This window comes from Phyllobates terribilis, unplaced genomic scaffold, assembly GCF_046119375.1.
Source record: "Phyllobates terribilis strain yellow unplaced genomic scaffold, ASM4611937v1 Scaffold_47__1_contigs__length_9908305, whole genome shotgun sequence".
NCBI classification, from domain to species: domain Eukaryota; kingdom Metazoa; phylum Chordata; class Amphibia; order Anura; family Dendrobatidae; genus Phyllobates; species Phyllobates terribilis.
The window spans coordinates 425,893-442,287 of record NW_027362807.1 but is presented as its reverse complement, the minus strand read 5'-3'; the positions used below and the strand labels follow the sequence as shown (position 1 = coordinate 442,287).

The 16,395-nt window shown below is 44.3% G+C and overlaps 1 protein-coding gene across 1 annotated transcript in view; it reads right to left on the bottom strand.

Moving 5' to 3' along the window:
- The window catches only part of LOC141191584 (uncharacterized), a 40,027-nt gene extending 25,799 nt beyond the window's left edge, over positions 1-14,228 (bottom strand). The window contains exons 1-3 of the mRNA XM_073661516.1: positions 14,224-14,228; positions 13,753-13,876; positions 7,745-7,799 (exon numbers count right to left, since the gene is read on the bottom strand). Of these exons, the coding sequence (XP_073517617.1) occupies positions 7,745-7,799; positions 13,753-13,876; positions 14,224-14,228 (184 nt within the window). The remainder of the gene's footprint in view (positions 1-7,744; positions 7,800-13,752; positions 13,877-14,223) is intronic.
- Positions 14,229-16,395: the final 2,167 nt, after the last annotated feature.

Below are 16,395 nucleotides of genomic sequence, written 5' to 3'. Positions count from 1 at the left end.
AGCCGCGGCAGACAACGTTGGACGCCGGCAGGAGAGGTGAGTATCGGCGATCACCTCCACTTGCCCCCACAATGCTGCGATCGACTTTGATCGTCGCATTGCGGGGGTTAATGTGTCGGGAGCTCCCAGCACATAGCATCGGGTGTCAGCTGTGACAATCAGCTGACACCCGGCGGCGATCGCGCCTGCACAGCCTGTGTGCGGGCGAAATCCACAGGGCGTACTAATACATACCTGGCTCTTAAAGCCCAGGGTGCAGGTACGTATTAGTACGCCCTGGGCTTTTAAAGGGTTAAAGTACACTCAGCACCCCACTTGACTGAAAAAAAAACAGAAATGTAGAAATTTTTGCAAATTTATTAAAAAAGAAAAACTGAAATATCACATGGTCATAAGTATTCAGACCCTTTGCTCAGTATTGAGTAGAAGCCCCTTTTTGAACTAGTACAGCCATGAGTCTTCTTGGGAATGATGCAACAAGTTTTTCACACCTGGAGTTGGGGATCCTCTGCCATTCTTCCTTGCAGAACCTCTCCAGGTTGGATGGTGAACGTTGGTGGACAGACATTTTCAGGTCTCTCCAGAGATGCTCAATTAGGTTTAGGTCAGGGCTGTGGCTGGGCCAGTCAAGAATGGTCACATAGTTGTTCTGAAGCCACTCCTTTTTTATTTTAGCTGTGTGCTTAGGGTCATTGTCTTGTTGGAAGGTGAACCTTTTGTCAAGTCTGAGGTCCAGAGCACTCTGGAAGAGGTTTTTATCCAGGATATCTCTGTACTTGGCCGCATTCATGTTTCTTTCAATTGCAACCAGTCGTCCTGTCCCTGCAGTTGATAAACACCCCCATAGCATGATGCTGCCACCACCATGTTTCACTGTTGGGATTGTATTGGGCAGGTGATGAGCAGTGCCTGGTTTTCTGCACACATACCGCTTAGAATTATCACCAAAAAGTTCTATCTTCATCTCATCAGACCAGAGTATCTTATTTCTCATAGTCTGGGAGAACTTCATGTGTTTTGAGCAAACTCTATGCGGGCTTTCATATGTCTTGCACTGAGGAGAGGCTTCCGTTGGGCCACTCTGCCATAAAGGCCCGACTGGTGGAGGGCTGCAGTGATAGTTGACTTTGTGGAACTTTCTTCCATCTCCCTACTGCATCTCTGGAGCTCAGCCACAGTGATCTTGGGGTTCTTCTTTACCTCTCTCACCAAGGCTCTTCTCCCACGATTGCTCAGTTTGGCAGGACGGCCAGGTCTAGGAAGAGATCTGGTGGTCCCAAACTTCTTCCATTTAAGGATTATGGAGGCCACTGTGCTCTTAGGAACCTTGAGTAATGCATAAATTCTTTTGCAACCTTAGCCAGATCTGTGCCTTGCCACAATTCTGTCTCTGGGCTCCTTGGGCAGTTCCTTTGAGCTCATGATTCTCATTTGGTCTGACATGCACTGTGAGCGGTGAGGTCTTATATAGACAGGTGTGTGCCTGTCCAAATCAAGTCCTATCAGTTTAATTAAACACAGCTGGACCCAATGAAGTAGTAGAACCATCTCAAGGAGGATCACAAGGAAATGGACAGCATGTGACTTAAATATGAGTGTCTGAGCAAAGGATCTGAATACTTATGACCATGTGATATTTCAGTTTTTCATTTTTAATAAATTTGCAAAAATTTCTACATTTTTTTCAGTCAAGATGGGGTGCTGAGTGTACTTTAATGAGAAAAAAATGAACGTTATAGAATTTACCAAATGGCTGCAATGAGCAAAGAGTGAAAAATGTAAAGGGGTCTGAATACTTTCCGTACTCACTGTATATATCAGTATGGGGGGTGGTCAAAATCTCACAACGTGTCCCATCAGACCTTAGCTGTACCTCTGATTATACTGTGTGGGGGGATGGCGGTACTATGGGAACATTACACTACCTGGGGCAAGAAAGAGGCCCTGTACTATGAGAACAATACGTCTCCTCCCTTCCTGTCTCCATAGTTGGGTCGTATGTATCTATTACAGGAAACAGAACAAAAACCTTATGATTCTTATAAAGGGGCAACACAAGACCCCAAAAGAGTCTCGGTGCTGAAGGGGTTAATGCCCGCTGCGCCCAGTAATGGGGGTCTCCACATACCTCCACCTGCAGAGCCGCCACCACATATATGGCTGCTCTGTGCGCACAGGAGCTGTGATGAGGTCACAGGAGGGGAGGAGTCAGGGGTCACATGATCAGGGGCCTCAGTGGATGCAGGACTCTGCTGTGCTGGTTGTCATGGTGCTGGATGAGCTGAAGTTTATGTGTGGGGTCAGGAGGGGTTTACAGTTTGGATGTAGCAGAGCCGTGTGTGTACGAGGTGTACGGAGCAGAGCCGTGTGTGTACGAGGTGTACGGAGCGGAGCCGCGTGTGTACGAGGTGTACGGAGCGGAGCCGCGTGTGTACGAGGTGTACGGAGCAGAGCCGCGTGTGTACGAGGTGTACGGAGCGGAGCCGCGTGTGTACGAGGTGTACGGAGCGGAGCCGTGTGTGTACGAGGTGTATGGAGCAGAGCCGCGTGTGTACGAGGTGTACGGAGCAGAGCCGTGTGTGTACGAGGCGTGCGGAGCGGAGCCGCGCGTGTATGAGGCATGCGGAGCCGCGCGTGTACGAGGCGTGCGGAGCGGAGCCGCGCGTGTACGAGGCGTACGGAGCGGAGCTGCGCGTGTACGGAGCAGAGCCGCGCGTGTACGAGGCGTACGGAGCGGAGCCGCGCGTGTACGAGGCGTACGGAGCGGAGCCGCGCGTGTACGAGGCGTACGGAGCGGAGCCGCGCGTGTACGTGGCGTGCGGAGCGGAGCCGCGCGTGTACGAGGCGTGCGGAGCGGAGCCGCGCGTGTACGAGGCGTGCGGAGCGGAGCCGCGCGTGTACGTGGCATGCGGAGCGGAGCCTCTCGTGTACGAGGCGTACGGAGCGGAGCCGCGCGTGTACGAGGCGTACGGAGCGGAGCCACGCATGTACGGAGCGGAGCCACGCGTGTACGAGGCGTACGGAGCGGAGCCGCGCATGTACGAGGTGTACGGAGCGGAGCCGCACGTGTACGAGGTGTACGGAGCGGAGCCGCGCCTGTACTAGGTGTACGGAGAGAAGCCGCGCGTGTACGAGGCGTACGGAGAGGAGCTGCGCGTGTGTACCAGGTGTACAGAGCGGAGCAGCGTGTGTACGGAGCGGAGCCGCATGTGTACGAGGTGTACGGAGCGGAGGTTTTATTTGATAATCTCGTCCTCCCATTTGGATTCTCCAATGCACCATGAGGATTTCACAACTTTCTGAATGATATTTCTCTGATTACATTGGGAGATTTCTTGTGATTTATCTTGATGATAAATCTTCTCTCCTGATTTGGATTCTCACCAGGAACATGTCCGTGTTGTATTAGAAAGGTTGAGGGAGAATTCTTTCTTTGTTACAATTGAGAAATGTTTTTTTTTCTGTTCAGGAAGTTTCATTCCCGGGGTTAATTTTATCGGCTGATGGGTTTACGATGGATCCTGGGAAGGTGAAAGCCATAATAGATTGGGTCCAACCTCCTGACCTGAAAGTGTTGCAACATTTTGTAGGATTCGCCAACTATTACAGGAAATTCTTTAGGTTTCTTTTCTCAGATTACTGACCTCACACATAAGGGGGCAGATCTTAAGGTTTGGCCACCGGATGCTATGAGGGCTTTTGAGAAATTGAAGGAGTGTTTGTCTGCTCCTGTTCTAATCCAACCCCATCTCCAAGAACCATTCATTGTGGAGGTGGATGTTTCGGAGGTCGGGGTAGGGGCCTTTTTATGTCAGTGTTCCAAGACTCTGGCCAATTTGCGGCCATGTGTTTTTTTATCAAGAAAATTTTCATCTGCTGAAATAAATTCTGCTGTTGGGAATTGTGAGTTACTCACTGTTAAATTAGCCTTTAAGGTTTGAAGACATTTTCTGGAGGGAGAAGTTCATGAAATCACTGTGGTCACTGACCAGAAGAATTTAGCGTATATTGAATCAGCTAAATGGCTAACTCCTAGACAGGCCAGAGGGTGCTTTTTTTTCTCTAGATTCAATTTCTCTATCACTTTCCAAGCAGTTTTAGTTCTGTTTCTCCTCCAAAACCTCCATTCTCCCTGAGGGCATTGTGGTTTCTGTGATATCCTTGGAGGTTGAAGCTGAGATCCGTAAAGTCCAATCGTTTGCTCCTTTCGCCACGCCTAGGCCCGAATTATTTGTAGTTGTATACCTAAGATTGCGTCTGTTTCAGGAGTTTCATGATTTAATCATGAGTGGTCATCCGTGGTTGACAGCTATGCAGAAAGCTATTACTAGGCTTTTTTGGTGGCCATCTATGAATAATTATATTAAAGATTTTGTATCTGCTTGTGTAGCTTGCGCACACACTAAAGTCTGTCATAACAGTCTGGTTGGAGTATTGGCTCCATTGCAATTCCAGAAAGACAGTGAACTCATCTGTCCATGGATTTCATCACGGATTTGCCTCTGTCTGGTGGGAAGACTGTCTTTGGGTGGTTGTTGACTGATTCAGTAAACGGGCTCATTTTGTTCCTTTGTCAGAGATATTCTCCATGTTTTTTATTTCTCATAAAATAAGGCTACATGGGATCCCTCTTAACATTGTGTTTGATAGGGGAGTGCAATTTGTCTCCAAATTCTGCAGAGCTTTTTGTAATAAACTGGGAATTCATTTATTTTCCTGTGCCTACCACCCTGAAAACAATGGTCAGACAGAAAGGACTAATCAATCTCAAATTTTAAGGTGTTTTGTTGCAGCTCAGTGTTTTGTTGCGACTTCATTCTTACTTCTTGCTGAGTTTGTCTTTAAGGCCACCGCCCCACTATTAGTATTTGGTCAGTATTTTTTCTCAGGAGTGGGAGCCAAAACCAGGAGTGGGTGATAAATGCAGAATTGGTGACTTGTTTCTATTATACCTTTTCTCTGATTGTTCCTCACCTGGCTTTGGCTCCCACTCCCGAGGAAAAATACTGACCAAATACTGACAGTGAAGCCATGGCCTAACAGTTGGATCAGTCAGTCTGCTGGAACCTTGCCGTTTTATTGTAATTATGGTGATCATCCCCATTTTTTTTTAATTTTCCTTCCTTTTCCTGTTTGCCCGAATGGCCATTTCTCCACCCATAATAAGTGCTCCCTAGTCCTTAGTATCGTCTTTGGAAGGAATAAGTCAGCTAAAGATAGTCATCATCATGTTCTCCAGAGACCCCCGAGCATCCCCAAGGAATAATCGTAAATCATCGGCAAACAGTGCCACCTTCTCTTCCTTGGTCCCATATTTAAATCCATTTATCTCAGACATTTTACTAATTACTGCCACAAGAGGTTCAGTTGCTATTGAAAACAATAAGAGAGACAGGGGGCATCCTTGTCTTGTACCTCTGTGCAACAAAAATCGATTAGCCATAGAGACATTCACTCTTATTTTGGCCTTTGAGTCCGAATAAAGCAATTGCACCCATTATATAAATTTGTCACCAAAGCCCATCTGCCGCACTGTAGCTCACAAATATTGTCATTCTACACTGTCAAAGGCCTTAGCTGGGACCAAAGACAGGATCACCCTATGACCAATATTATCAGCCCTTGATTGTATATTAATATAAAGCCTTCTGAGATCGCTGTGGACTTATTTGACATAAACCCAGACTGATCGGGGTGTATTATTGAAATTACTTTTGAAAGTCTGTTAGCAAGAAGTTTGATGTCTACTGTTAAAAGAGAGATGAGTCTATAAGATACCGGCAAGCTGGGGGTCTTTGCCTTGTTTAGGTAACACTGTAATTATGGCTTCGTGCATGGATGTGGCAATGATCCCCCTTCGAATTGTATACCTCCAATAATACTGGTAGTAATACTTCCTTATATCTCTTATCTACTTCCACTGGAAGACCGTCCATTCCCGATGCTTTATCGTTGGTCATTGAGCTCAGTGCACATTCTAGCTCTTCTACATCAAAGCGATTCATTTAAGAGTCTTAAGGAAAGGACGGGGAGCTGAGCTTTATCTAGGAAGGTCTGGGTATGTTCTTCTGAGGGTTGAAACTGAGAAGTATACAGCTTTGCATAGTATTCTTCTAACACTTTCAGTGTGTCCACTGTGGACTCTACCACATTACCCTCCCTAGTCTGCAGACTGGATATAAAGGAGGAGTCCCTCTGGGTGGCAGCTGTCACAGATATAAGTGACCTGCTTTATCTCCCTCTTCACAATAGTGCATCTTGGGAAACATCTTCTTCCTTCCTGCAGCTGCAATGTTCCCTGATTCAGCAGGTCCTGAGCTGCTTTCAGCCTGTTTCGCGCAGCCGGCGTTGGATCTGTAATGATCGCACTCTCTGCATCGCCCAATTCCTGAAACACCAATGGATCCTGCTGCTTAGTCCGAGATTCAGCTGCTGAGATTTTGTTCTAAATATTCCTCTAAGGTCGGCCTTCATGGCTTTTCATACATATGAAATAGAAGTTGTATTTTTAATAACACAAGATTCTCCTTTAGTTCCCCTTCAATTTTCCCCTCAAGATCCATAACTTGCAACTAAAAGGGGTTAATTTCCCTGTGGGTCTGTACTGCATTGGGGGATTAAGCTTAGGGAGACACAGAGGAGAATGATGGGATAGCTCTCTGGGCAGGAGCTGATGTCAGATATAAGACCCGGCATCCGTTCATTTCCAAGAGACAAATCCATTCTCCACAAAGAGGAGAATGTGGACGAGAAGCAGGAGTATTGGTATATATTAGGAGGACGGGCTCTCCAAAGATCAATTACGACTGTCTCCTTAAAGGGGTGGTGCCACCATAGAACATATAGGTAATACTGTGGACATCATGTAAAGAAATGCTTTTGTAAATTAAACCTATTATAAATGATGCCACATTCAAAATATATGTCCCTCTGATGGTCAGTATGGCGCCCCCTAGGCGATAGCATTACTGGTATCTATATCCATCCTTATAGCCCTCTCTATAGGCCGAGCATGCATGGTGCCCTCTCCCATGCAGGTTGGATCCCTCCACCCGTCAGCCTGCCAGATCTCATCCAGCTGATTAACAGCCGCTGTGAAGTCCCTGCGCTGCTGGAAGTCCCTGCGCTGCTGGAAGTCCCTGCGCTGCTGGAAGTCCCTGTGCTGCTGGAAGTCCCTGCGCCTCTGCTGTCCTCACTCAGGTGTTTTCTATCGATGGCGGCAGCTGGAAAACAGCTGAGTGTTGGCGCTGATCCTGATAATACATAGAGGAACGCACAGACCTAGGACATTACATGTTAGGCTATGGGTTGAACTAGATGGACTTAGTCTTCCTTCAACCTTAGAAACCATGTTACTATTGTCCTCCCACAGACATACAGGACAGGTCACCAGCAATTCTGGCTCCAGCACAGCGATGTCTCAGCTCTTCCCTGCAGTCAATGAGTGAGGTGAATATTGATAAGCCACATGTAAAGCCAGAGCCGGGCAAAGTGCAGAATGTGAACACAGGCAGAGGACAACACCTTTCTCAGGGACACAGATAACAATAGGAAACAACTTTACATCACATCTACGTCCCCTAAACCGGTTCATTCAGTAATAGTGACCGCAGACACGGGATTACAATATCTGTGAGTGCAATACAGAGAACGAGTATACGAGGAGTCCTATATACCATTTATGAAGACGGAATCCATATCACCTAATCAATCATATAGTGAGTTTCATTCAAATAGCGTTTACTGTAATTTGCCTGTGGATGAAGAAAGCAATAATTCTGAAGACACTTCCTCAGATCCTGATAAGAAAATAAAGGACGAAATCCTTAAATTTGTATCAAAAAGTCCCAGTGAATACACCGATGTCTCATCTTATGCAAAACACGTACTAGATAACCAGACCGCACGTGTACTTTATATTTTATTCTTTAGGATTCTTTATTCTCCCTCCCCCCTTTCCCCTATTTTCTTTAGGCTTTTAGTATGGTATATACAGGTGCATCTCACTAAATTAGAATATCATCAAAAAGTTAATTTATTTCAGTTCTTCAAAAAAGTGAAACTCATATATTATATAGAGTCATTACACACAGAGGGATCTATTATATAGAGTCATTACACACAGAGGGATCTATTATATAGAGTCATTACACACAGAGGGATCTATTATATACAGTCATAACACACAGAGGGATCTATTATATAGAGTCATTACACACAGGGATCTATTATATAGAGTCATTACACACTGAGGGATCTATTATATAGAGTCATTACACACAGAGGGATCTATTATATAGAGTCATTACACACAGAGGGATCTATTATATAGAGACATTACACACAGAGTGATCTATTATATAGAGTCATTACACACAGAGGGATCTATTATATAGAGTCATTACACACAGAGGGATCTATTATATAGAGTCATTACACACAGAGGGATCTATTATATAGAGTCATTACACACAGAGGGATCTATTATATAGAGTCATTACACACAGAGGGATCTATTATATAGAGTCATTACACACAGAGGGATCTATTAGATAGACTCATTACACACAGAGGGATCTATTATATAGAGTCATTACACACAGAGGGATCTATTATATAGAGTCATTACACACAGAGGGATCTATTATATAGTCATTACACACAGAGGGATCTATTATATAGAGTCATTACACACAGAGGGATCTATTATATAGAGTCATTACACACAGAGGGATCTATTATATAGAGTCATTACAGACAGAGGGATCTATTTCAAGTGTTTATTTCTGTTAATGTTGATGATTATGGCTTACAGCCAATGAAAACACTAAAGTCATTATCTCAGTAAATTAGAATAATTTATAACAACAGCTTGAAAAATGTTTTTTAAAATCCAAAATGTTGTCCTACTGAAATGTATGTTCAGTAAATGCCCTCAATACTTGGTCGGGGCTCCTTTTCCATCAATTACTGCATCAATGCGGCAATGTGGCATGGAGGGATCAGCCTGTGGCACTGCTGAGGTGTTATGGAAGCCCAGGTGGCTTTGATAACAGCTCCTCTGCATTGTTGGGTCTGGTGTCTCTCATCTTCCTCTTGACAATACCCCATATATTCTCTATAATAGATTCTCTATGGGGTTAAGGTCAGGCGAGTTTGCTGGCCCATCAAGCACAGTGATACTGTTGTTTTTAAACCAGGTATTGGTACTTTTGACAGTGTGGACAGGTGCCAAGTCCTGCTGGAGAATGACATTTCCATCTCCAAAAACCTTGTCGGAAGCATAAATTAGGAGCTTTTCTATATAGTATATAAACACCGCCATAGGTCACAGGCACCTATATAAACATTGCCATAGGTAACAGGCACCTACACACGTTGTCAAAATTGTTGGTACCCCTCGTTTAATGAAAGAAAAACCCACAATGGTCACAGAAATAACTTGAATCTGACAAAAGTAATAATACATTAAAAATCTTTGAAAATGAACAAATGGAAGTCAGACATTGCTTTTCTGATTCCACAGAATTAAAAAAAAAATTTAAACTCATGAAATAGGCCTGGACAGGAATGATGGTACTCCTGAAAATAATGTGACAAAAGGGACATGTTAAATCAAGTTGTGTCCACTAATTAGCATCACAGGTGTCTACAATCTTGTAATCAGTCAGTGGGCCTGTATATAGGGCTACAGATACTCACTGTGCTGTTTGGTGACATGGTGTGTACCACACTCAACATGGACCAGAGGAAGCAAAGGAAAGAGTTGTCTCAGGAGATTAGAAAGAAAATTATAGACAAGCCTGTTAAAGATAAACATTATCAGACCATCTCCAAGCAGCTTGATGTTTCTGTGACTACAGTTGCACATATTATTCAGAAATTTAAGATCCATGGGACTGTAGCCAACCTCCCTGGACGTGGCCGCAGGAGGAAAACTGATGACAAATCAAAGAGATGGATAATAGGAATGGTAAAAAAAAAAACAGGATAACTTCTAAAGAGATTAAAGGTGAACTTCAAGCTCAAGGAACATCAGTGTCAGATCGCCCCATCGGTCGTTGTTTTATCCAAAGTGGACTTCATGGGAGACGACCAAGGAGAACACCATTGTTGAAAAAAAAATCATAAAAAAGCCAGACTGGAATTTGCCAAACTACATGTAGACAAGTCACAAAGCTTTTGGGAGAATGTCCTACGGACAGATGAGACAAAAATGGAACTTTCTGGCAAGGCATATCAGCTCTATGTTCACAGACCGAAAAATTAGGCATATCAAGAAAAGAACACTCCCTACTGTGAAACATAGTTGAGGCTCGATTATGGGGCTGCTTTGCTGCATCTGGCACAGGGTGTCTTGAATCTGTGCAGGGTACAATGAAATCTCAAGACTATCAAGGGATTCTATATAGAAATGTGCTGCCCAGTGTCAGAAAGCTTGGTCTCAGTCGCAGGTCATCGGTCTTGCAACAGGATAATGACCAAAAACACACAGCTAAAAACACCCAAGAATGGCTAAGAGGAAAACATTGGACTATTCTGAAGTGGCCTTCTATGAGCCCTGACCTAAATCCTATTGAGCATCTTTGGAGAGAGCTGAAATATGCCGTCTGGAAAAGGCGACCTTCAAACACGAGACAACTGGAGAGGTTTGCTCATGAGGAGTGGGCCAAAATACCTGTCGAGAGGTGCAGAAGTCTCCTTGACAGTTACAGGAATCGTTTGATTGCGGTGATTTGTTCAACAAAATATTAAGTTAAGAGTACCATCATTTCTGTCCAGGCCTATTCCATCAGTTACATTTTTTTTTAAATTGTGTGGAAGCAGGGTTGACAAGCAATGTCTGACTTTCATTTGTTAATTTTCATAGATTTTTAATTTATTATTACTTTTGTCAGATTCAAGTTATTTCTGTGACAATTGTGGGATTTTCTTTCATTAAACAAGAGGTACCAACAATTTTGACCATATGTGTATATAAACACCGCCATAGGTAACAGGCACCTATATAAACACTGCCATAGGTAACAGGCACTGTCAGGGATCAACCGCAGGGACGACAACGGGGAGATCACGCAATATCTCACCGTGCCGTCACGCTATCAGTGTTTCGTCCGGAATCGCGAGCACACAATCCAAACTACTCACTCCTTGGGCATTAGCAAGCACACAGAAAGCGTATGGCGTCACACCGCCGAATTCCAGCTCCAGAATTATGGGTGTACGCCCCGCACGGTTGCTGCTGGCTGCATGATAGACTGATTATTAACATCAAAATCACACAAAAATCATCAATGGAAATCAAATTTATTAATCAATGGAGGCCTGGATTTGGAGTCACCCCCAAACTTAAAGTGGAAAAACACACTACAGGCTGATCCAACTTTGATGTTATGTCCTTAAAACAAGTCAAAATGAAGCTCAGTATTGTGTGTGGCCTCCATGTGCCTGTATGACCTCCCTACAACACCTGGGCATGCTCCTGATGAGGTTGCGGATGGTCTCCTGTGGGATCACCTCCCAGACCTGGACTAAAGCATCCGCTAACTCCTGGACAGTCTGTGGTGCAACGTGACGTTGGTGGATGGAGCAAGACATGATGTCCCAGATGTGCTCAATTGGATTCAGGTCTGGGGAACGGGCGGGCCAGTCCATAGCTTCAATGACTTCATCTTGCAGGAACTGCTGACACACTCCAGCCACATGAGGTCTGGCATTGTCCTCCATTAAGAGGAACGCAGGGGCAACCGCACCAGCATATGGTCTCACAAGGGGTCTGAGGATCTCATCTCGGTACCAAATGGCAGTCAGGCTACCTCTGGTGAGCACATGGAGGGCTGTGTGGCCCTCCAAAGAAATGCCACCTCTCACCATTACTGACCCACTGCCAAACCGGTCATGCTGAAGGATGTTGCAAGCAGATCGCTCTCCACGGCGTCTCCAGACTCTGTCACTTCTGTCACATGTGCTCAGTGTGAACCTGCTTTCATCTGCGAAGAGCACAGGGCACCAGTGGCGACTTTGCCAATCCTGGTGTTCTGTGGCAAATGCCAAGCGTCCTGCACGGTGTTGGGCTGTGAGCACAACCCCCATCTGTGGACGTCAGGCCCTCATGCCACCTTCATGGAGTCGGTTTCTAACTGTTTGTGCAGACACATGCACATTTGTGGCCTGCTGGAGGTCATTGTGGCATGCTGGAGGGCTCTGGCAGTGCTCCTTCTGTTCCTCTTTGCACAAAGGCGGAGGTAGCAATCCTGCTGCTGGGCTGTTGCCCTCCTATGGCTCCCTCCACATCTCCTGGTGTACTGGCCTGTCTCCTGGTAGTGCCTCCAGCCTCTGGACACTACGCTGACAGACACAGCAAACCTTCTAGCCACAGCTCGCATTGATGTGCCATCCTGGATGAGCTGCACTACCTGAGCAACTTCTTTGGGTTGTAGAGTCCGTCTCAAGCTACCACGAGTGTGAAAGCACAACCAACATTCAAAAGTGACCAAAACATCAGCCAGAAAGCATCGGTACTGAGATGTGGTCTGTGTTCCCCACCAGCAGTACCACTCCTTTATTGAGGATGTCTTGATAATTGCCAATAATTTACATCTATTGTCTATTCCATTTGCACAACAGCATGTGAAATTGATTGTCAATCAGTGTTGCTTCCTAAGTGGACAGTTTGATTTCACAGAAGTTTGATTTACTTGGAGTTATATTCTGTTGTTTAAGTGTTCCCTTTATTTTTTTGAGCAGTGTATAATGCAGGCCTGGACGGACGCCTGCGTTTTGGTAGCGTATATGGCTTTGGGGGAGGGAACAATTACAGGACAAAAGAAACAGAACAATGCGACGATTCAATATAGGTGGAGGAGGGGCTCCTCAGCTTGATTTGAGCATTATCGAACACGACCAGGTGTTTATAATCCTTTTACTCCCCTGGCAATGAGTGCTCTTGTATTGTCCATGTGTTCTCTTATACCTAAGGGGAGATATGTCCACACGCCCCCTTTGGTGACATCATGTGGGCCGGTCTCCAGCCTGTACATTTTTATTAAAAATGCTAACTTCTGCAATAACTCATCGCTCGTTGATCCCAGAAGCCCAAAAGTGATATCATATTTTCTATTATGATTTTACATTCATTTACAGACTACACATCGCATAGCTGCAGTCTGCTATTCTGGTGTTTTTGCGCTGCATCTCCCTGATTTTGCTTACAGCCATGGAAAACTATGGATACATTCCTGGGCTGTTGCTATCACTAAAAATATGGGTCCCGCTAGAATTATGGAACATACAATATTTCATATCGGAGACAAAGTGGCTGGAGGTTTCTTTTTTAAGTTCGGGGAAAGCAAACCTTCCCCATCACACACAAATTACTGTGATCTTGACACTAATTGCATCCTAAGTAGCTTGGTGGCACCTCTTGGCTGCCAGTTGTTTGTATAAGCTATTTTGGCTGTGGGTGATAATTTGCAGGAATACATTGTAGATTGTCATCTCTGAACTGTATTAATTGGGGCTTTTGTGCTGAGAAAAAGGGGAATAAGGGAGGGGGGTGAACATCTATGTCAGGCAAATATGGAAGAACATTTTCCTGACAATATTTCCCTGACAGGCACCTATATAAACACCCCCATAGGTAACAGGCACCATCTCTGATGAAGGCGGTCGTAACCGCTGAAACGCGTAAGAACTGTACTCACTCCGGAATTCATTGCCTGAGTGATTCATTGCCTGAGTGATGTCACTTACCTGCAAAGGCAGCAGCCTGTTGGAATCACTGTGCAATATACGGTGGCCAGACGGCACCGCATTCATATCGCTCAGCTCCTTCTCCACCACGTGGATTGTAGATACATACACCACACGAGTGCACCTAAGATTGGGACACACAATCCAGTACCCGGCACAACGGGATGTACTTTTTCTGGCATTTTGCCAGGATCTTGATTGAGCATAGTGCAACACTCTGCAGGATATTTCCCAGGATCTCTATTGAGCAGCATGGAACGCTCTGCAGGGCAGTTAATTTAGGAGCGAACAAAAGGATCATCATACGGATATATCCATAATTTTCATATGGCACAGATCATTAGTGCCAGAAGATAACAGAAGGTAGGAAACACTGTTTTTGGAACCTTTACCTATATATTATATTGGTTTATATTCATATGAAATACTGCAATTATTTCTATATTTTTCAGTTTTGCATTTACTTCTTACCGCATCTCTAACTTTTTACATTGAAATCACAGATATATTCCTTTAATAATTTGTATTCCCACTTATCAGTTTTTAATTAATCCTTGGATCAACCCCTCCCCCCTTTTTTATTTATCCCTTTTTTATCTATATTTATGAACTAATTCATTGAGATTTTAACATGATTAATAATATTCCAGGATCCACAAATGACAGATGATCTCGTTTATCAATTATTTATTTTAAAATTGTTTTTTCAATGAGCAGTTATTCATTTATTTTTGAGATATTTAGCGCGTTTTTCACAATTCATATATACAAAGAGCTCATATTCGATTGGCAGCATATGCAACACATTTTTTTGGTATCATTGGATATATTTTAAGTATAGATTAAAGATTAGCACGTAGCCCTTCACTTAGTATAGCTTGTCGCAAAGATGTGACAATAATCTATTCCTAACAGCTCAGTACACATGAAATGCTTTCCAATACACATTGTAAGCGTTTGATCCATTCTCCTTCGTTTAATACATCTTATTATATGATGAAGCTCACCCATTTTCCCTTCATCTCTTGCTTTCTCACATCCACCATCCTGTTTCACCGGACAGCCTTCTTTGTGCTGCTGCTTGCCTCTGACCCGGAGCGCTTGTCGACCGGAATCCTCTGGTACGGCTTGGGAGATCAGCCGACGTTCCTGAGTGTTATACTATTCATCTTAATTAAACCGAAGTGTAATGTATCTGCCCCCCCCCCCTCCTTTTATAGCGACAAAGCTACAAATGTATATATAGCCACACACACATATATACCTCTTACATAGTCTCCTTTATTATGTACAGTATATTGCCACCCCTTATTACACGGTGCCCTCTCTTGTTATGTTCAGCACCGTCCCTTACAAAGCGGATTATCTATAGCCCCCTGTCTTTATTACATACCATCTTCTTTTGTTAGATATATAATGCAATGATGGCTGATGGATCATGGGAAAGCTTCTTTTCTTATGGAGGAGCTGATGGACTGGTCTTCTGATCACCGGCTGCTCCATCAGCCATCATTTTATATCTAACAAGAGAGGACGGTGTAATAAAAAAGGGCACTGTGACAGACAAAAACAACAAGAATATGCTATGTAAGGGACAGCACTATACATAACAGCAGAGGAAGATATATAATAAGAGACGGCACCATATATAACTAGAGAGGATGGTATGTAATAAGGGAGGGTGTTATACATAATAAAAGAGGAAACTACAGTACAGACCAAAAGTTTGGACACACCTTCTCATTTAAAGATTTTTTTTCAGTATTTTCATGACTTTGAAAATTGTACATTCACACTGAAGGCATCAAAACTATGAATTAACACATGTGGAATTATATACTTAACAAAAAAGTGTGAAACAACTGAAAATATGTCTTATATTCTAGGTTCTTCAAAGTAGCCACCTTTTGCTTTGATGATAGCTTTGCACACTCTTGGCATTCTCTTGATGAGCTTCAAGAGGTAGTCACCGGAAATGGTCTTCCAACAATCTTGAAGGAGTTCCCAGAGATGCTTAGCACTTGTTGGCCCTTTTGCCTTCACTCTGCGGTCCAGCTCACCCCAAACCATCTCGATTGGGTTCAGGTCTGGTGACTGTGGAGGCCAAGTCATCTGGCGTAGCACCCCATCACTCTCCTCCTTGGTCAAATAGCCCTTACACAGCCTGGAGGTGTGTTTGGGGTCATTGTCCTGTTGAAAAATAATGGTCCAACTAAACGTAAACCAGAAGGAATAGCATGCCGCTACAAGATGCTGTGGTAGCCATGCTGGTTCAGTATGCCTTCAATTTTGAATAAATCTCCAACAGTGTCACCAGCAAAGCACCCCACATCATCACACCTCCTCCTCCATGCTTCACGGTGGGAACCAGGCATGTAGAGTCCATCAGTTCACCTTTTCTGCGTCGCACAAAGACATGGTGGTTGGAACCAAAGATCTCAAATTTGGACTCATCAGACCAAAGCACAGATTTCCACTGGTCTAATGTCCATTCCTTGTGTTCTTTAGCCCAAACAAGTCTCTTCTGCTTGTTGCCCGTCCTTAGCAGTGGTTTCCTAGCAGCTATTTTACCATGAAGGCCTGCTGAACATAATCTCCTCTAAACAGTTGTTGAAGAGAGGTGTCTGCTGCTAGAACTCTGAG